The 22011-nt window shown below is 41.2% G+C and overlaps 4 protein-coding genes and 1 pseudogene across 5 annotated transcripts; 2 read left to right on the top strand and 3 right to left on the bottom strand.

Annotated features, from left to right (window-relative positions):
• The first annotated feature begins 4250 nt into the window (after window positions 1-4250).
• On the top strand, window positions 4251-8699 carry LOC104450901 (annotated as a pseudogene).
• LOC120286408 (calcium-dependent protein kinase 28-like) lies at window positions 7179-8709 on the top strand. The gene is made up of 4 exons (XM_039309929.1): window positions 7179-7226; window positions 7308-7415; window positions 7953-8078; window positions 8548-8709. The coding sequence occupies exons 1-4, from the start codon at window positions 7179-7181 to the stop codon at window positions 8707-8709; spliced, it is 444 nt and encodes a 147-aa protein (XP_039165863.1).
• Window positions 8710-9568: 859 nt separating this feature from the next.
• Window positions 9569-10738, bottom strand: LOC120291163 (transcription factor bHLH121-like; the record flags this gene model as incomplete). Its single annotated transcript, XM_039308162.1, has 3 exons — window positions 9569-9989; window positions 10070-10537; window positions 10622-10738. Coding segments are annotated over 3 exons (888 nt in total), but the record flags the coding sequence as incomplete, so codon positions are not given.
• A 679-nt stretch (window positions 10739-11417) lies between these two features.
• Window positions 11418-12609, bottom strand: LOC120291162. Of its 2 annotated transcripts, none has more exons than XM_039308160.1 (2): window positions 11929-12609; window positions 11418-11512 (listed from the first exon to the last, which is right to left on the bottom strand). In XM_039308160.1, the coding sequence occupies exon 1, from the start codon at window positions 12551-12553 to the stop codon at window positions 12059-12061; it is 495 nt and encodes a 164-aa protein (XP_039164094.1). In that variant the 5' UTR covers window positions 12554-12609; the 3' UTR covers window positions 11418-11512; window positions 11929-12058. The 2 variants fall into 2 exon arrangements, with proteins under 2 accessions (XP_039164094.1, XP_039164095.1); XM_039308161.1 differs by having other exon boundaries at window positions 11435-11454.
• Window positions 12610-16812: 4203 nt separating this feature from the next.
• LOC120291065 (WD repeat-containing protein 3-like) lies at window positions 16813-21185 on the bottom strand. Its single transcript, XM_039307931.1, is given in 10 exon segments — window positions 16813-17012; window positions 17015-17129; window positions 17227-17458; window positions 17539-17720; window positions 17955-18077; window positions 18766-19052; window positions 19055-19327; window positions 19330-19864; window positions 20024-20239; window positions 20776-21185. Coding segments are annotated over 10 exon segments (2385 nt in total). The 5' UTR covers window positions 21013-21185; the 3' UTR covers window positions 16813-16827.
• Window positions 21186-22011: the final 826 nt, after the last annotated feature.

The following is a 22011-nucleotide window of genomic DNA, read 5'->3' as shown; positions in this document are numbered from 1 at the left end:
GGGTTCCAGGCCACCAAAAAATATTAAATTGTTCGGATATCAAAATTACTTTTTATTTGGCTTTTTCCTGGGGCCCTTTTTGAGACGTTGAAACAGTGAAAACGGGTATAGTTGGGGCCCGGGTTGAGCTAATCTAGAATCAAAATTTTCTTTTATTTATTATTTTTATTAGTATTATCTTTTGCTCTTTTTTTTAATTCAGTCAAACAGCGAATGTCATGACATTGAAACAGTGAAAAACGCGTACAGCCGGGGGGTGTTGGGTTGAGCTAATCTAGAATCAAAATTTTCTCTAGGCTTAGTACTTTTACACATATGATAAATTTATTCCAAATTAATTTTTTAATAATAAAAAACCTCAAATCAGTATATTCATAACAAATTTATCTTGACTTATCATAAAAAACCATAAACCGATATAAACAAATTTATCAAAAACTAATTTATTCAACTGTCGAAAACTCCAAATTGGTATATTTGTGATAGATATACGCTCGGTTAAATTAGATTAATACCACGAAAAATCATAAAAATAGTATAATTGTAAAACGGATAATAAAATTTCAAACCGATACACCAATCGATCATTTGAAGTATCATTCAATTTAATAATTTGACTTTAAAAACAAAAGGTAAATATTACAATTATATCGGTTTAAGGTAAATTTATTTTATATATACTAATTTTAAATTTTTGATGGTCAAAAAAATTAATTTAGAGTAAATTTATCACAGATATATAAGTTTGGAGTTTTCAAGTATTAACCCTTTTCTTTTATCATTTCTTATTATAGTTATCTTTGGCTTTTTTCATTCAGTCAAAACATGCCACTGGAACAGTGAAAACGCGTAGAGCTTGGGGCATGGGTTGAGCTAATCTGGAATCAAAATTTTCTTTTATCATTTATTATTATTATTATTATTATTATTATCTTTTGCCTTTTTTTTTGTTCAGTCACAACAGCGAATGCCATGCCTCTAATTATGGTCGGCCGGCCCATTCAACGGACGAGAGCGCGTCGTATGGGTCCCACTTCCCACTTCCCCCCGTCTTCCTATTCCAACTTCTGTCTCCTCTTTCTCTCTCTCTTCAATTGTTGCGGTGTCGCCATCTACTTTCTACTGTGACAACAACTCTCTCCTTCACCTCCATCCCACTGATTGCCCATGTTCTCCCACACCAAATAGGGCTCAGTCAATCGGTAAAAATCTCTCCTTCAATCCCGTCCGTACCCTTATTAATTCATCGATCAATCAAAATCGAATTAAATCACGAATACCCTTTTTAAGGCCTTGCCGATCTGCTTTTTATTTTAAGTGAACGAACGATAAGTTCAGACAGAGGACCGATCCAATCGAAGGAAAAAAAATAAAAAATTACGTAGGCTCTTTTCTTGCGTGCGCGCGTTTCCTTTTGAAAATTGCTTAGATCCGGGGGCGATTTCCATTATGGTAGTTGCCGGGTGCGAGTAAAAAGACTAGAATGGACAAGAAAAAAGCTCCAAACCCTAAATTTTTTGCTGGATCAAATGATCGGTGCTAAGGGGATCGAGAAAGGATGCCAAAGCTTGAATGGAGTGATAGTAGCGCCGCGTGTCGTTTCCTGAATGGGCCGGCTTATTCGATATTTTCTGAGCGAAATTCACGCGCGGCCCCAATGCCAAACCAAATACGATTGATAGTGGGGTCTTGGCTCCTACGCCAAAGTCAGAGAGCCTGCAGCTCTTTTACACGTTTGAATATTTTCTCTCTTTGTACTTTCTCATTTCTTATTCAATTTATTCCTTCTCTTTTAAATATGTATGTTCTGCCAACATATGTAATACTTTCTTTATTATTATTATTATTATTATTATTATTATTATTAATTCGACACCGCGACGTGCAGAGATAATTTACATGTTTCCTGGTCACAACATAAAGAGACCTCTTTTTAATTGAAAAAATTATTTTCTCCTGAATTGAAATTAAATCGGCCTGAATTGAAGGTTATCTCCTCTTTCACTTTCACTTTCTCTTAATTTTGGTCTTCCTTCTGCGGGTCATTTTGATATTCTTGACAATTAGTAGGGCTGCGCAGGATCTCTGGTTAATTCCGGTCAATTCCTTGCCCACCTAATTATGCCAGCTTTATTTGGGAATGAAATGTCAAATCTAGTCTCTCAAGATCTCGGCACACCTACATTTTTCTTTTGGGTTCGTTTACAAACCACCTTCCAATTAATTCAGGAAGAAACGAATTTTCAACTGATACATCTCGAATCATTTGTTATAAAATAATTTTTATCTCGTAAATTTTTTTAAATTGATAACTCAACATTTTTATCAAAAACTACTTCTTTTTTTTGTCTTTGGAGGAACCACTTTAACCGGCAGCTGCCACGTAAATCCCCAAGTGTCGATAGCAGGGAAACCACCACCCGGCGACACGCGTAAATCACCACACAGCGCTTCAGCCTCCCTGCTTCGCAGAGGCTTCGAACCTTGGCCTCCACCGGGGAAAGCAAAGGATCTACCATCCATGCTGCAACGGTCGATAGTATCAAAAACTACTCTTCATCCCGCTAAAAAACCCAAATCAGTACCTTCCATCCAAATCCATCCTCGGCCGGTATTCTTGTCCAATATCTCGTTATCATGCATATATGTTAATGCACGTGGCAAATGACAGACAGATCAGCTCCCTCCCCCTCTCTCTTTTTCCAATGAATCACTGCTATAGACGAAGCACCGAGCGCAAAAAGTGGCAAAGCCTATCCTGCTCGTGCTTGCCATTGATAACATTGGAAAAGGGGGAATGGCTTGCTTTTCCTTTTGCTTTTGGCATTTTCTGGTGTTCCTTGCTGAAAGGCTGAAGCATACAGCTGGATGGAGATAAGCACGAATCTCTTTTTCCTTTTTTTTTGTTATCATTTTAATTTTGCTTTTTTCTTCAGTCAAAGTAGCGAATATGCACTTCTCGAAATTCTCACCTACGCCAAACTAAGACAGCCTGGAGAAAATATTGGGTACGCCTTATGTATCAACGTGGCAAACAAAAAGGCGGTGGGAGCGCGACACGTGTCCTCGTGGGACCCATAAAGTCAGGCGTCTGCTCCTCGACTCAGCGCTTCTTCCTCTCTCCTCTAACTCTCGTCTCGGCTGGTGGCTCGGCTCGGCTGGCAAAAGAAAGGACGTCCTCTCCTCCTGACCTGCACGCTCTCTCTCCTGTCAGAGCATTTATTGCGGAAACTTTTCTCTTTCCTTCGTTTGAGAAAGAAAATGGCCGTTCGTTCCTCTTTCCCTCTCCATTTCTTTCCTTTCGAATTTTTGAATCTGAAATCCTCTTTCCGCGCTCGTTGTTGCTCCGCCGTGCATCAAGCGGCCGTTCTCCTGCCATCACCGACGAACCACATTACGGCCGCCGCTACTCCGGTGCTCACTCGCTTCTCTCTTCGGGTTCGTTGCTGCTCCGTCATTCGTTCCGGCGTTCCCGGATCGCAGATGCAGCACGCGGAGGAGAAGCAGGCCTCTTCGAGCTCCCCTCAACGTCGGCGACGTCGCCCGCCAAGCGAGACCCGCACACACGGAAGGCTCGGAGGCGAGGTTGCTGGAGAAGCTGGTGCTGAGCTGCCTCGTCGTGTTCGACGCTCCTCCGCCTCCCTCTCGCGACGTCCGCTCTGCTCTCTCTCTCCCCCTCTGCGAAGTCGTGACTCTCTTCCAGCGAAACGCGACGCCGACGGCCCTCCACCTCTGCCGGTTGACTCCGTCGCCCTCGACTCCGACTCCGACTCCGACGCCGACGCCGACGCCGCCTCCTCCCCTGAACCCGACTCTGACGCCGACGCCCCTTCGCCGGTTGCCTCCGTCGGTTGGCAGGTCCACGTCGGCTCCCTCGGCTCCCTCTTCTCTCTCCCGTCGTTCCAATTTAAACCAACGCGCGGGCGTTTAAAAAAGTGTAAAGCATTCTCTCTCCTCTGTCTTCTCTCTCCTCTTTGCTCTCTCTTCCTCCGACGCTCCTTCCGGTCTAGCGATTCCTCCGACGACCGTCGCTCCCTCCCGACGACGGCCTTTCTCTCTCCACTCGACGGCCTCATCTCTGGGCTCCATTCTCTCGGCGCACTTCTTCCTAAATCGCACTCTCTCCCGACGGCCGATTTCGCTCGCCTCTCTCCGTCCCCCGACTCGCAACCGAGAAGCAATCGCTCGGCTGGTGCCGTGGTTTCTCTGTCGTTTTCCGAGAAGCCCCACTTCAATTCCTTGCTCTGTTCGTCCAGCGAGTGCCATGTCCGAAGACCCTTTGGGCTTTTTAGAAAGTGGGTGCGTGAAAAGGCGCGGCCTTAGGAGGAGCCTGAGCAGCTTCGTGACGTCTGCCATCGCCACGCCGAACTGGTTGCTGAGCGAGGAGGCTTTCAAGAAGTTGGGGACCGGTGGGTTCTCGGAGAGCGAGGTTGACGCGAGTGAGGATGAGGGCGGCTTCGTGTCTGAGGGCGGCGAGGCTGAGAGTGTGAGCGAGGACGAGCTAGCTCTCTCCAAGCTGGGTTTGCCTCAGAGGCTCGTGGAATTTGTTGAGAAACGTGGCATTACCCATCTCTTTCCCATTCAAGTATGCTTTATCCTTTGTTTCCTTCCCCTATGTTATCCAATATTTTCGCTCTGGTATGAATTGCTGTTGTTTATTGGTGGCTGAGTTTTTCTTTGTTTGAGCATACTTAGTTGGCTGGAAAATTAAGTAGAAAACCTTGACCTTTGTTAATGTGCTAGGCGAACCACCGATGGAGTTAAGTGCAGGCAATCATAATACGTATTCTGGGATGTTCTGTCGTAGCTTACATTAGGTGACTATCCTATGCTGCAAATTGAGCTGTTCAACACTAAGATGTTGTTGGGACTAAGGCTTTACACAGGCAAAATTCTTTTTTTCTAATCGACTCGATGTTTGGTTTCTTTACTTTTGCCAGCACTAGGATAGTTCACTCATCACTCATTACTTTTCCCCCTTCATTATTCACTCTACTCAAGTTTCATCATGTTTTCAATGGCAAACTCATGTTCCTTGTACTATTCTGTGATTGTTAGAGAGCGGTGTTAACCCCTGTGCTTGAAGGGTGTGATTTAATTGCTCGTGCGAAGACTGGAACGGGGAAGACTTTAGCTTTTGGGATTCCATACTGAAGCGTCTTACTGATGGTGATGAACATAGAAGTCCGAGGTATTTGAGTAATAATTTTAATTATCTTGGTGACCTCCAATGTTTGAGCATTTTTCTAATGACAGATTATACTGTAAATGTCTCTTAGATATGGGCAACTTCCTAGAGTTTTGGCCTTAGCACCAACAAGGGAATTAGCAAAACAAGTAGAGAAAGAAATTAAGGAATCTACACCTTACTTAAACACCGTGTGTGTTTATGGGGGAGTTTCTTACATTACCCAACAAAGTGTCCTTTCCCAGGGGTTCAATGTAGTTGTCAGGACTCCTGGTCGAATCATTGATTTGATCAACAGTAACAGCCTTAAATTGGGAGAAGTGGAATTTTTGGTACTTGATGAAGTTGATCAGATGCTTGCCGTTGGTTTTGAGGAAGATGTGGAGGTGATCTTGGAAAAGCTTCCTCACAGCGACAGAGCCTGCTTTTCTTTGCCACAATGCCTGGTTGGGTGAAGAAACTGGCGAGAAAGCACTTGAACAATCCTTTGACAATTGACTTGGTAAAGTTCTTCTCTCAATAACAATCTCTCTGTCTCCGTCTGCCCAAACTTCTTGCATGATCCGATATTGGGTATAGGCCTGAATTTTTGCATAGTACAGTCGCAGAAATGGAGGAGTGTGGCTCATCAAAATGTCGCGTGATGGCTTATGTGGTTTGCCTGTTCTTTATTTTCTTGATGTAGGTTGGAGAACAAGATGAAAACTCGCAGAGGGAATTAAAATTTTGCCACATCAGCAACTCCAACTTCAAAGTGTACCATTCTAAGTGATCTCATCACGGTAGGAGATGCTTCCCTCATATTTGATATCTTTTTCCCCAATCAAGATGCTTATTTGATTCGCTAACATTTGCATATGGATGTCTCCCATTAGGCATATGTCCTGAATTTCTCTATCATGCTGTTTCTTAAGATTCTTCCTGCTTAGTGGAAGAAGGCTTTGATTTTGTTCTTGCCTACATGCTTTATGGTAGGCTTTAATAGATTGTGCTTTTACTAGATAAATGACCTTTTTGTATATCTATCTTACGTGTATGTGAAAGGTGGGAAGACCATTGTTTTCACACAGACTAAAAGAGATGCAGATGAGGTGTCAATGGCATTTATGAGTATCATTGCCTCTGAAGCATTGCATGGGGATATCTCTCAGCATCAGAGGGAGAGAACTCTTAATGGTTTCCGGCAGGGAAGTTCACTGTTCTTGTTGCTACTGATGTTGCATCTCATGGGCTGGATATCCCTAATGTTGATCTCGTAGGTTATTTAGTTTTTTATGTTTGTTTACCTGCACGATTAGTTAGTCCTCTCACAAAGCTACGTGTATAAGATTAACAAGAGTATGCAACTCCTAATGCCAGGTCATCCACTATGAACTGCCAAATGATTCAGAGACTTTTGTCCATCGGTCTGTTCGTACTGGACGCGCCGGGAAAGAAGGAATGGCTATCTTGATGTATACAAGTAGTCAAAGGCGAACTGTCAGATCCATTGAGTGAGGTGTAGGTTGCACATTTGAGTTTATTAGCCCTCCAGCAATGCATGAAGTTTTGGAGTCATCCGCTGAGCAAGTTGTTGCGACCCTCAAAGTGGTTCATCCTAAGTCTGTAGGGTTTTTCACTCCAACAGCACAAAAACTAATTGAAGAGCAAGGTGTAAATGCTCTAGCTGATGCTTTGGCTCATTTGAGTGGTTTTTCGCAACCTCCTACATCTCGGTCTCTTACAAATCATGAGCAGGTAAATTAGAGACATCTGTGGCAATTTTGTTAGTCATCTGTGCTTCTATAACCCTACTTTTTAATAGATTCATTTCAAGATTTAGGAAAGAAGTGGTTGCTTATTGGAGCATGGACCATTTATGTTGGGAAAATAATTTCTGTTTCCTCTTAACATTGATCTTTATTCATTGCTGCAACTTTCAGCATATCCATGGGTCAGAGAAGGAGGAAATGCATCAGATATCCCTATTGATGTATCAGTTTTAAACAATATGAGACAATTTGTGAAGTACGGTCGACTGAAACAATTTGCTTTACGGGTAACAAAACTGCTCTGTAAGATTTGTTCAAAGAGGAAAGGATATTATATCATGTCAATGTCTAACAAATATTGCTTGCAGGCACTAGCAAGCACACTCGATGAAGAGGAACTTGCTGACCTCAAGGATCAATTTGCTGCAATTGATGTAGATAAAAATGGTTCTATTAGTCTTGAAGAAATGAAAGAGGTATCCATTTCTTTCTCATTCCCCATTCACTCTGATGAATATTTTAATTACATCATGATCATGAGTGTTGTATGCATGCAGGCCCTTGCTCAGGATCTTCCCTGCAAGATGAAGGACCACGTGTCTTAGAGATTCTTCAAGCGGTAACTTTTATCTTTACCTTTGTTATGGCCTTGTTTTCTCCTTGTGTATTAGCAATTGAGATTTGTTTTTCTGGTGGGTTTTGTGGAATACCATTTTCTGTCAGTTTCACTTTCTTCTTTTATTGTTTTGGTGATTCTCTTTTGTTCATATTCGATGCTTGAAGTTTCCATTTAGTTCTTGCTTCATGTTTCATCATTTTGAAAACTTGCTTGTGTTGTTAGCCAAGAAATGTTGGACTAATTTTTTCGTTCATAAGATGAGCTGCTGCCAAGCTTATAGATATTGCACAAACATGTGAGTCCTGAATGGTGCATAAGAATCTCTTTATTTTTCCTTCATGTAGATCGATAGCAACACGGATGAGCTAAGTGGATTTTACTGAGTTTGTTGCAGCTACTCTTCATGTGCATCGAATGGAGGAACATGACTCAGAGAAGTGGCAGCTGCGGTCACAGGCCACTTTTTGAAATATTTGACATTGATCGTGATGGTTATATAACCCCAGAAGAACTTCGACTGGTAATTTTGACTATCTTCATTTATTCATCCCTTCCACGTTCATTTGCCCTCTAGTTCTCATTTGTGTCACTATGGGTATGGGTAGAGTGAAAATTAAATTACGAGACAGGGCTAAATGTATTTGTTTTAATTTGTAACTGAATTTTGACCCTGTCTCTTGGGAGCTTGAAGTTTGTTTCTTGCAAAATTGCCCAAAAGTTGGGATAAGTTGTCTGTCTTTTTGCATATTGGGCACAAAACAGTAGCATAGCTACTTTCTGTTGCAGCTTCACATAAAGAAACCGTTCAGCTTGTGACCTTGATAATTTGGTTATTGTCTCATCTGAAAATACTAGCCGAATGTATTGCCTCTTGTTGTATATTCTGCTCAAAGTAGTGGCGCAGGTTTTTTATGTTGCCTTGTACAAAGAAATGGTTAAGCATGTTAACGTGTAACCTTGATATGATGCTCCCATGCCCTTTTTAGCAGACAGGTTTGAAAGGCTCCCTCGGTCCTCTGCTAGAGGAAGCCAACGTCGACAAAGATGGGAAAATAAGTTTATCGGAGTTCAGAAGGCTGTTAAGAACTGCAAGCATGGGCTCTCAAAACTTGCCGAGCCCATCTGGTTATTGGAATTTGAGGAAGATATAGATCCATTCTGGAGCTTTTGGGTGTTAAAAAGAGAGGAGGGAGCACGAGACGTCAAGTACGTATTTTGGTTACTCAAGATATACCGACCCAACCATGATGACCGCCTCTGTACTCCGCTCCATTGCCAGTGGAAATCCCTGTACAAAAGTTAGTATCAAGGGATTTTGCATGGCACCCCAAGTTAGCCGAGAAGTGCTTGAGGATGAAGGTTTGGAGAGATTGCTGGCTTTGGTCGTTTACTTGGTGAGAGGGAAGGGCTGTACGGGCGTACGTCTTCTAATGAGTTGATATGTGTAGGCTGCGAGTGTATATTTAACGCCCTCGAATTTGGGGGCCTGTTCCATTATAGAATGGGCAATGCTTTTTTACTTGTAAGGCCTTCTCTTTTCTCAATTTTTTTGGCATCGCAAATGAATTAAGTGTAAACATTTTTCAGTCTCTCTCAGAGATGGGCAATGCACCTGCTTTTCCTGTGAATTATTTAGAGATGTATGCTGAGCAGCCATTAACGAAAATAAATTGATCATATTATTTAGGGTGACGCTTCTTGGTTTCAAGAGCCATTCATCATCGCGTTGAATCATGGCCAATACAATAGCGAATGTAGGAGGTGATGCGCAGAACATAAAGAATTCGCCTTTTTCTGCTCCGGTCAATGATGTTTGGAATACCCAAAAGCATATGCTAGCTCACATCTCCATCTGTACACCGATTCGTTACCTCTTGACGACAGCATCTCTAGAGACTTTTTTATCTAATAACCACCAGGGCATCACAAATACACGATGCGAATGACTCATGCAGGAGTACAACCTGGCTTATGCCTCATGGCAGGTCAAAAGTTGCAAGATAGTTTGGATGCAAAACAGAAGCTCCAATCAATTATGTCTTGGTTGCTGGAGCTAAATCCTTAAAAAAGTAATGAATGTGCCCTTCATTGTTCAAGTTTCAGGCATATGCTCTGAAATCTGTATAAACTAAAAAAATTCCCTGTAAGTTAAGCAAACGCAACATAATATACAACTGACCAGCCTCGGGGTACAAACTACGAAAGGACTAGAAAATGAGTTAGGCTTGTAACAGGAAAAGAAAATTGTGGCATTAAGATTTTCTGGACTCAACTCTTCATCTACTGGACTTTGGGTTGTCACTAACACTATTGGAGGAACTATCTGGAAAAGCCTGAGATGACGAAAGCTTGCTTGATGAGCTCCCATCAGTAAAATACTTATCTCCTTCCTCTGGGTCTGCTTGCCCTTCTTTTCTCCGGACGTCAAGTCCTGCATAATATATACTGTTATGCATATTGTGCCAATTTACAGAGTAGATCTAGCTCTGGTTCAGAATATAAAAAAAAAACCTGATGTGATGATATTCCAGGCATCTTAAGTTCAAGGTCTGTTGCCACGTCATTTGGATCTTCGTCTTGCTCTGCAATGCTGCCCCTTTGATGATCTGAAGACCTGCTTTTGGAGTCTTTTTTATTTGACACGTGAGAAGTGGACGCATATTGGGTTGACTGCTGTTCAAATGTGGGATTGGCAGGCATTGAATTTGGGATAAAGGTAGAACACGGAGCAGGAATAGCACTTGCATTCTGATTTCCAAAGAAAGGGAAAGGCTGAAGTTGTGAGAGCATGGGTATTGGACCTGCAGTGACGGGTATTGGAACTGGATATGAGTAGGCTGGACCCATGATGACGGATGGATCCATGGCAGCCCAAGGGTACATAACCCTCGTCCTTTGCTGGTACTGGACATTAAGATTTTCAACTTCAGATTTTAAAGATGATTTCTCTTCTCTGAGCTCATTCTTCTCCTGCATCAGCTGGTTGTAATGCAAAGTTACTATTAGCATCAAGGCAAACAATGGACATTAGAACCTCAGGATACTGGATGAAGATAAAATCACCATGTGAGATTCTTCAATAAGAGCTGCACATTCAGCTTTCAATTTGTTAACTTCCGTGGTTAAATCCTTCAGCACCTGGATTGTGTCCGTAAGAATGGTTGCCTTGTCATTCTTAGGTCAATTAGGATCTGTAGTTCATATAGGAAAGGCAAAATCAGTTGTTCAAAAGTCTAGCATGAACAAAAGGCAGCTCTAATTACAGAGAAATAGCACATGCTAAATAATATAACCACAGCATTTATGTCCCTGCAGTAGCAAACCAATGCAATGATTTTGTATAATGCCTCCTTCCCAAATACCCTGTTGATGAGACTTCGATTTTGTTTCTCCACGGTTCATCTGGATCAGATTAAGAAGACATGGGTGGAACATCTTTTAGCCTCTGAGAGAAGAAAGTGTCTTTGAACATCTTCTGGCTAAGCCCGTTCAGCATCGCTCTCAACTACTGGCGTGAAGCCATTTTCCAGTCCATGACCGTTTTCATCATGGCCTTGAATTCATTATAACTGATTCGACCGGGCCCTGGAATACATCCATCACAGAATGAGCACTCTATTTCATATATGAACAAGATATACACAGATTCCAAATTGCAGGTTGTTCTGATTATGTATTACCTTATCTAGATCAGCATCGAAAATGATGTCTTCAATAAATTTTTGTTGTTCGGACCAAGATTGTCATCTATCAAAGCTTCTTTCAACTCATCGAATTCAATATATCCGCTTCAATGCAAGATTTGAAATCTGATCAAATTCTGCTTTTGCTTATACTCTCCTGTTGCTCCCTCTTTGCTTATTGTTTCCTATTTCTCCTGTTACAGTACTCCAGCTCTACAATAGTTTGATTTCATGATTACATCCACTGTCTCACTCGCAAGCTATAGCTTTTCTGTGAGGGGAAACAGTAGATCTCAACATACATTGTCTACATATCCCTAGTTGCCTAAACTTTTAAGATTAAGGCTTCCTAACAAATACGTCGCATCTCTTATTTTCACCAAAAAAAACAAATACGTCGCATAAACAAACTTTTGAAAGAAAGTAGGAGTCACCACTGCCTGTGTCTTTAGAATATTCCTTCAGCAAGTATATCTTAACCATGAACCAACACTCATCCTAGGTTGGATAATCAAACATGAACCTCAAGCATTACTGATTCAGAAGACTGAAGTAAATTCTCCAAAATGTTGCAACATGTAGACTCCATAGGCCAGAATTATAGTAGATTAAGCATGTGAAGCTTAACCACCTTTAGGTATATGTCGTTTGCATGTAAAGAGTAAGATAGCTAAAAAGTAAAATAACCTGTAAAGAAGCTCTTGCAGAGGAAGCTTCTTGTTGGAGCCTCATGACATCTTCAGAAAATTTCTCCTCAGTCTTCATCAGCCCCAGTTTACTTTCTCTGTACTCCAAAATGCAGAGCATTAAACCTTTCTCAATCCTGCTGCTTCATTGTATGCTTTTGCTTCATCTGCAGCAATCTTCCCAAGTTCCTAATCTTTGCTCCTTTATTATCTTCCTGAGAGAGTACGTCATCAAAATCTTTCTTTTTTATAGATAAAGCTTCACTTTCGGCATCAACCTGAGAGAGCTTTGATTTCATTCTATCATATTTAGCACCAATATCTGATTGCATGTCCTGAAATCCAGAGACCACACCAGCAATGCGCTTCTCTACTGCTTCAATGGAAGCATCATTCTCAGCAATTTGCTTCTCCTTCTCTCTCACTAAATTAAGCAGCTTCTCCAATTCATCCAACAACACATCCTTCTTCTTAAGAAGTTTTTCTTTCTCTCTACTGTCATCATCAATTGAATGCTCGATGGAAACATTCACTCCTTTACGAGCTTCACTTATCAGATATGACTCGATTTCAAGTTCCATCTTCCTCACCTCCAAATCTTCACTTGATGAAAGCCATTTGTCCATTTCCTCAGCACGCAGTAAGTTTGCCTTCTTCTCTATCAGGTCAGCACTAGCAGTTGCATCCTGCAGGATAAGAGGTAAAATGTCAGTCATTCTGCTTCAAACTAAATTTGGCTACCACATGAAATCGATAGCTTACGAGAAAGTTTTTCGTGGTACGCATGATCCAACCTCATGTTTTGTAGGGACAGATGAAGCAGTTAATGAAAAAGTTCAGAGAGAGATAGCATGGCTATCCTTAAAACAGTCACTATCCAAAAGTCTACTTGGATTGGCAAACAGAGACTACCATGGGATCAATATGACTTGCTGAAAGCTTTTAGTTTACCTTACATCAAGTCAATTAAAACCATGGCTATCTCAAAATAAAAACTAGGGCTACAATTGTGCGCCAGGGCACACCAATGACACCACACATGCAGTGCACCCACTACCATGCCTATAATCTACCACAACCCAACAATGGTCAAGAGACATTCTTGTTTTCCATTCATTTTCCTTGAAGCACTTTGACAAAACTAGTCTTTCCATGTTCACCTTGAGAACCCGACTGCCAATTGAAAGATGAAAATTGACAAACGACTTCCTTCACTCAACAGGGGCAGCTAAGCACAAGCATGAATATAAAGAACATCCAGTCAGGAAGGCTTGTACCATTACACACGCAAGTTTATAAAGACAGACAGAAAACCAGAAACGTGTATCAATCTGCTCCAGCCAATGATTGTGTTGCCCTGTGGTGCGAAGTTCTACTATAGAGCTCACTCTATCTTAATTCATTCTAGGATCAAGCATTAGTGTAGCCAAAAAAGAAAAGATGTTGTCACTGACCTAGAGAAATTCTCCAACAGAGAAACACACTCATCCTCAGCAGCAATCTGTGCATTCAAAACCTCCTGCATCTTCGCATCAATAGCATCGCATTCAGCTTCACTAGCTCTAAGTGCATCCACCAAAGCTTGTCTCTCCTTTTCGGCATCAGCAAAAGGAAATAACTGAATAAGTAATGTTGGGTCGGCATCACCATTTTCTGCGATGCATGGACTTGGCGAAGGGGCATCGGCGTCGGCGTCGGCGTCGGCGTTAGGCGCATAGGCGGAAAGGCAGGTCTTTAGCATGGTGATCATTTATGTTGTTTTAAGAGCACTTACATCTCACCACCCAGGAACAAATGAAGAAAATTGATAGGTAACCATCATTGAGGCAAAGCATTTAGCCATAATCAGACACCTGGTGCAGAATGATTAAGTCACCCCTCCCTCTTCTCTCTCTCCTCTAAGAAGAAGAAGAAAAAGAGGGATGGTAACTGAGACCCGATCATTCTACCACATGTTTTAACTTATACTGTAAACCAAAAGTTCTTGTATCCAAATTGATCCTCCTTCCCCTACTCTCTAGTGAAAAAGAACAGGAAAAAAAAAACTTTGCATTCTAAACATATACCATGGATATTAAAGTTTGCATACAAGTTGGCAAGCATATATCCAACCTTATCAGGGTATGTTGTCCAATCCTTCAGGTAAGATAGGAGCTTCAAAGCATCTGAGAAAGGTAAAGCCTGCGATAGGAGCAAAAAATCTAATCATGCTTCCTAGTTAACATTCAAAATGGAAATAGAAACTTAGCCACATAACAGAGCTTGATCAGATAAAGCTCAAATGGAAGTCCAGCAATCCTACAGGTTTAGGACCTGTCTGGATTGATTTATACTTTTTCCTTTTTGCTTAATGTAAATCTCATAATGCACCTTCATTTTTTATTTTTTTATAACCTGAAATTCTTCAAACTTTCACAACACTCAAGTATCAAACATAGATTCATATATAATATTTTCATGATCTTCTGAAACTAGAATAATTTTTCAAATATTGGTGGGCAAGCAAGTTTTGCTTTTTAATTAAGTCCATACAAATAGGCCTGTATGTTCTTGTTTTGTCACAGGAAAGCTGAAAAGATTTTTTTAAAGCCTAACCAGTGTAAAATCAGGTTAAAGTGGTTGGCAGTTTGAACCTTTCTTTTCTGCCCAATCAAGATATGACAGTCATATTCAAATGATATATAGTGTCTTGTGACAAATGGTAATGCATAAGAATAACAGGGTGCACACAACAATTTGAGACTAAGAGGCTGTGGGTTTACTTCCCAGAGCCCTCAATGTTCTTATTGTAAAGATTTCAGTTCAATTTTAGCGTCTGAATATATTGTCTGCCATCACATCAAAGATGGATATCTCTGCCTAAGTGGCAGGGCCTCACATCCAGAAGTCATGGGATCAATTCCCAACGAAACTAAGGAAATCATCGAAACTGTGGATCTCTTCAGTGGTTGAACTTGGACAACCCAGATTGAGCCAATTTGACACTGGCCATTTATAAGGGGACAACTAAGTTCTGAAGACTAGAAAGATTTATCTTCAAATAATCCAGTCCAATAGAGCCCACTATGAACAGCCCATCTGAAGTAAGTCATACTAGTAGGTACACCAATAATTTATTTCAACCATAAACCACAATAAGCTTACAAGATATGTCAAACAACAAATACAGAAAAGGTAAATCCAACGGATCACAGAGCACGATGTATACATGCATAACTTCCAACATTCATTAAACATGACATACAACGTAGACTTCTTTTGACACACAGGCCTCTGTGCATCATGCATGCATTTTTTTTTTCACCTTGGAAGGAATGGGGCAGGTGTTGGCAATCAGGTAACAGAATGAAATTGATGATAGTATATCTTTACACAAATTTATAAAACTTATCTGTTAAAGCCTCACAAATCCCCAGTGCATAAAGTAATAGATATTTAGCAGAATATAACAGTTATGAACAGCTCCATAGAAAAGCCTCCGTGTAAGTTCAAGCATATGATGCTGCATACCAGTAATGTCTGCTCAAGGTCATTAGTTTGAACGTTCGAAAGAGCACGAAGAATAAAGTCAGAGGGAGAAAGCCCCAGCATCACGTAATTTGGGTGGAATTCTGCAGTCTTTCCATTGTTTTCTCCTCCTGTCGGAAAATATTATGTAAACACATTCATATTCAAACACATGTAAGATCATACTTATTTCAACACATATAGATTCAAACATATGCAAGATCAACTTGCAGATATACAACTTCCGACCAGATCATCTTCCTTGGATGACAACTCCCAATTAGAATTTTAAAACCAATTAAGTTTACACTTGATATCACAGAATCACCATCCCATATTCTCCAATGCTTGAAACTTTCGCAGCATCATCAAACTTCTTTTGACTAAGAAACAAGTTCAAGATAAATTCTGAAATTTTCAACACATACCATCTCCAAGTCAAACATTATGGCCACCTTTGATTCGACTTTTGGGGAAAGCCTTTGCTTTTTTTTTTTTTCGAAATGCAAATAGTGTTTGGTAAATTGTAATTGAAAAGTGCATTGGAACTCAACTGTGGTTTAAATGCTGTAGCAAAAAAACTACACTTATAGAGAACCTTAGTTATATCTTTTTATCTAAATAAAGAGAAAAAGAAATTGAAGCTCCAGCAGCGCTCAAGCAAAGGGCTCAGGCAACGGCCAGATGCCAATGAGCCAGATTTGGCACCTACGTCTAAGGTCGCACAATCTCAGGCAACCTCAGGCGAGGGCCGCCGATGCCAAGTATGGCTTTCCAGTGACATCGCACATTGATGATAAGAGCGGAATTTCAAAAGTTAAGCAAGGGCAAATTTGGTAAAAAAAATTCATTAAGTTCTGAAGTAGCATTCCAAAAACACTCAAAGCCCAAAGCTAGGTAGGACTTACATTGGGCTCTTGGATGACTTTGGAAATGCTAGCATTTCCCAAATGGGCTCCCAAAAATAGCCGCCAAACGCTTCAGCATTTGCCAAAGGGTCTATAGAGCCCCAAAACCCATTTCTAAGGCCAAACCAAATGCACCTTACATAACTTAAAGCCTAGATGTACTACCAAGTAACACCAAAAATAATCAGGCCATTGATCTAACATTCATCAATATTCTCCAGTTGAAGTTGTAAGAAGCATATCAAATCACATATAAATAACAAACTACTAGAGGTACCCAAGCATGTTAGAGTCACCTCTGTCCTCACAATCAAATGAATGGCAGCATTTCATTTCTTCATTCATCGCATAAATTATTCAGCAAAAGCATCCTGGTAGCAATTTATATTTTACACAAACATGTAGCATAAGAGACAATTGAGAAACTTTTACCAAAAAAAAAAAAAAGAGAGAGAGACAATTGAGAAAACTAGGAAGCAGACAATTCAAATGCAAGAGTACCACAAAATAAGTCTAATGAAAATGTGTACAGAACTTGCGTGGCCTAATGTACCTCCAACAGGGTACAGACAAGATACCTCATGTTCGGCAATTCGTTTCAACTCCACTTCTGCTATATCCAACGCCTCAATAATTGAATCAGTTGCTGAAAGTGTCTCTTGAGTTTTCTTCCTGCTAAGGCCACAGCACCCTCTTCTGGAATTTCTTCCTTGGGTACATACTTGTTCCCAAATGCATTATCAAGGTCAGACTCAAACATCTCCTCCAACCTCTTCTCCTTTTCTTCCTGCAAAATTTATTTAGACATTTATTCAAGCATGGGATGAAATAACGTTAAAAGAAGATTCTGTGCTTAAGAAGAAGCTAAAAGTAATGAAAAGCACCTCAATGAAGAATGGTTCTTCCGTACGATCCCAACGGCGTATTGAACGATCATGAGATCCAGTGACCAAAAAATCACCACGGTTGCTAATTGCAAGGCACCAAATATCAGCATGATGTCCCTCAAGCGTCAAAAGAAGCTCGAATTTGTCAGCATCCCAGTATTTTACAAGCCGATCTTTACCTACACTAAACATATAATGTGTGTTGCCCACAAACTGCACTGCCATGATACTGCAATTGAAATATCAGTATTAGTAGGTCCTTTTCCAACATTAGTATGAAAACCATCCAGCAAACACACAGAACAGCACCTATCTCCATGTGCAAAAATGGATTTATGGCGGTCACCAAAATCCAATCCCCATATCATCAGATTTTTATCTGCAGAGCCAGTTACAATTAGATCTCCATCTGACGAGATATCCAAGCATAGCACAGGAAGCCTGTGCCCATATAAGGAATGCATAAGCTTCAGAGAATCCATGAAGAAAACCTGGAAGTGGTTCACATATAGTGTCAAAATGATTATCATTGCAAAGATCTTACATTTTGGAAGTCCAACCGCATGAAGATGGAAATAACCAATTGCAAAAAGATTTGATTTCATGTAACAAGAAGGTCTATAAGAATACACTAAGTACAAGAAGAGAGTTCAGATAGGGAGGAAGAACTGACATACGCATCAGATATAACAAGGAAAACACAACCACATGAAGTTAGAAATCACCTTCACTGTGCAGTCTAATAGTGCAACAGCAATTTTTTGAGCGTCTGGGCTCACAGCAACCACAAGAACATCATCATTCATCTTCAGGGTTCTGCCATTTGACACAGTTAGGTGCTTGGAATTCTGTTAATCAAACAGAACCAGTAAGCACAACTTCGCAGATTCTCAATCCCCAAACCTCTAAAAAAATGTACACTTTCATCGATGATCGTGTAATGATCCAAAAAAATCAATGATCATGTCGCGAAACCAACAATGTTCAATAGAATATTCGATCCAAATATGTGCTTAGAAAAGAGTATGCAAAGCTGATCATTCCAGAAGTTATGTGATGTTGCATCAGCCTCACTCCCAATCTGTGGAACTTCGCTCTCACAGGAGCCATTGTCAAAGAAATCACATGAATCTCAAATTCCAATCACTGCCAAACTCAAGACTCTAGAAAGAATCCATTGACGAAAAACCATCTAGATTGTGAAGCATATCTATATAGTAAATAGAAATAAATACAAAATTGTAGCTTTTGTGTAGTGGTCATCATTTACACACATAATAGAAACGCTACCGCGAATATCAGTAACATTGCTAGAGAAAAATCACTATTATAGCAGAAAAATATTGCATATGAACTTTTCTCCAAGCAATAATTATAACCAAAAAGTTGCTTTTGTGTTGCCTGAATGTACCCACTACTCTGAAATTAGTGCATGTGAAATTCCAAAGGCAGCAGATAGTAATAATTGGCTTTACAGATGCTCATTGTGATGTCAAGGTTTCTAAAGAAGGGTCAGAAGTCAGGAAAGTTACATACATCACCAGGTTTCTGCTTCATACCATACTCCCAGAATTTAATGTCGTGATCTGCACTGCCAGTGACAAAACCATTTTGGTTTGGTATAGCCACAATTGACCGGATAGAGCCTCCATGAGCTTCTACCACTTCAATACAAGTGCCACTTCCAACATCAAATATTTCTATGGCTCCATCTTTTGTTCCAATAAGTGCGTGCTTATTCTGAGGAACAATTAAACCACAAAGCCCATACCCAGAGTCAATTGTTCGCAAGCAGGAACCTGTACTCGGGTTCCAAATCTTACCGAGTTGTGACTGGTAGACATAAGAAGGGTATTATCAGAACTAAGGGTGACGCTTCTGACATCAGAGCGGTGTCCTTGTAGTTCAATAGTTAGCATTTTACTAGTTTTATCAGCTTCAATAGAGTGAAATTCCAAAAGATTATTGTTTAATGACAATGCCAGTGTGGCCAACGAACTCTTAGGAGCTACAGGGCAGAAAGAAATAGAACAAATCTTTTTGCTAGCTCGAATAGTCTGGAGGAGCTTAAAAACATCAGCAACCGTCACCATGGTGTCGTGTCCTTCTCAATACCACGACTGGAATCTCCATTTTCATTCACATCTGCCCCTTTCTTCTCCCTCTTCCTATGAAGCCTGCGTTTTGCTTTACGCTTTGCTTCAGCTTCATCTAGTACACGGAACACCTCTACAAGTTTACCTGCCGCTTGACAAGCCAGCAAATTCCCATTCTTGTTGAATCTCACTGTTGCAACTCTATCCTTGCTTTGTCGCTGAATTTCGCCAAATTGTTTTAGTACATCCCATTTGTTATGAGAAGCTAAGTCACCATTGCCCACACCCCCACTTGCATCTGCTTCAGATCGTTCATCAGATGAATCATTCTTAACAGTGTAAAATCGAAGTTCTGGATCTGCAGACCCTGTGACGAGATATCTCTCTTCTGGATCAGTGTCCAGGGACCAGATTTCACTGTGATGACCACCAACAATCTGCATACAGTGCTGTGTTTCAAGATCCCACACTCTGAGATACTTGTCTTTGGAGGAACTAACGAGTTTCTTGTCAGAATCTAGAAAGACAAGGTCGGTAACCTACAGCATCAAGCCATCAAAAATAAATCACCAAGCATTTAGATCACGAAAAATAGAACGAAAATTAAAATAAATTTTTGCTTTATCAAAATAGAAAGCACAATGAAAACGAATAGGCAAATCAAGTCCACTGCTAACAAATTCAACACAAGGGCTAACCTGATCGCGATGCCCTCGTAAGCGGTAAAGACCAGTCTCTCCGACTACATCCCACAATATAATGTCATTGTCCTTGCTTCCAGATGCGAGTAAAGATCCAAGCTTGCCATATCTGAGTACAGAGACAGCCCCTTTATGGCCATTCAGTGTCGTCTCGCAAGAACCTTTCTCAAAATCCCATATCCGTATGCTACCATCAGCATATCCACTCGCAATCTGCAATCATATACATATATTTATTAAACATTCTCTGACAAAGTCAAAAAAATTTATATTATTACAATAACACCTAGCAAAGGGAAATACACAGGTGATGGGGATAAGTAATCGAGGCAGATGCTACGGCTGCATCTCTGCAGTCCCCACACCAGTGTAGCAATTGGCATGCTTAGTTCTCAAAGAAAGCTTGGAGCTGGCAAGGTCGTCCCATTGCATAAGTGGAACAATTTCATAAGTTGGCTTCGACTAATCACTATTAACCATTCATTTCCAACCCTTCTTCCCGCGCTTACTAAGATTCTCATAAAACAAAATGGCAAAAAAATAAATAAATAAATAAATAAAACAGGATTGCATTGCAACTGGAATCTCTTCGAATAAAGAAGCTAAAAAGCTATCTAAAGCTACAAACACACGCAGTCACGTATATTTCCCGACCTCCTACGCTACCATCACACAGCCGAATTGAACTATCCAAAAATGATTCCTTTCCACATCCTACCAACCGAGAAGTAACTTCCATCGAGAGTTACCAGAGACGAAGGAGAAGAGGCGATGGCGGTGACGGCGAGGGAGGGTCCGGCGGCGGAGGAGGCGGAAGGGGCTAGGGCTTTGGTGCAGACGCCCTGCCGCACGTGCCAGACGCCGACCTTCTCGAGCGCGGGGGCGAGGAGGTGCTTGCCGGAGGCGTCGTACGCGATGTTGGACTCCACCGACGCGATCACCCCGAAGGCCGCCGCCGGCTCGTACCTCAGGTAAGCCTTCACCATCGCATTTGGCAGCTGCCGTGGCGCGAGAGAAGAGAGAGAGAGAGAGAGAGAGAGAGAGAGAGAGACTGTGTCTGGTTCAGGGGGGGAAGAGCTTCGCAGGCTGTTGAAACTATAAAACCCTACTTCGGAGTCTCCGGGGTTTAACGACCGGGGAGGAGCGAAGATGACAGGTCAGCAAGTGAACAGCAGGAACAAGGGAGTCGTGGAAACTTAAAAATAAAAATAAAAGGAAAATTACAAATTTCCCTCAAAACTAGCCAGATTCTCAGCGTGTTCCGAACTTGACCCTGTTTCAAATAACTCTAGGAGGACTTATATTCAAGTCCAATGCCCTGACACCTAGGCTCCGGTCCACAAATGCCGAGCGCCATATCCTAGTGCTCCGGCTCAAGTCCCCAATACCAGACTAGTCCATAAAGGTCATGCTAAAATCTCAATGCTCAAGCTCTAGTCCCTGACGTTCGAGCTTGAGTCCACAAAGACCGTGACTCGTATTCTTAGCCCCGGGCTCGAGTCTTGGTGTCCGAGCTAGGTTCTATAAAGGCTGAGACTTGACACCCCAATGCTCGTCTCGGATTTATCAAGGCCACACCCGGTGGGACATCTTTTAATTTCTACATCAATTAATATGTCGAAAATGGAGACAATAAATGTCACGGATAAAAATTCCAGTTGGATTATAAGCGTCGTGGGACAGCCATCAGCATAATAGCTGAAGTGCGTCAATGTCCGATCTCTGTTTTTCTAAGTCCTACAATGCATCGCCCCTGGTCATCTGTCAAAAATCCGTCGTCTCCTGTAAACGAGTTGCCTAGACAAATAGGAAGAAATTTGGCCTCAGCTTGGCTGAATCTCAACTGGCGGGGAAAGAATTTCAGGGGCATAGGACAGTAGAAACTAGTCATTTGATGAAAAAAGCGGTTTAGATTGGAGTGATCTTAAAATATCGTTTCATTGGTGAAAAAACCTTCACGACAGAAAGAGCATGTCTAAAGCATC

This window comes from Eucalyptus grandis, chromosome 3 (genome assembly GCF_016545825.1).
Source record: "Eucalyptus grandis isolate ANBG69807.140 chromosome 3, ASM1654582v1, whole genome shotgun sequence".
Taxonomy (NCBI): domain Eukaryota; kingdom Viridiplantae; phylum Streptophyta; class Magnoliopsida; order Myrtales; family Myrtaceae; genus Eucalyptus; species Eucalyptus grandis.
Note: the sequence above shows the minus strand (reverse complement) of the source record. Positions and strands in the feature narration are given on the sequence as shown.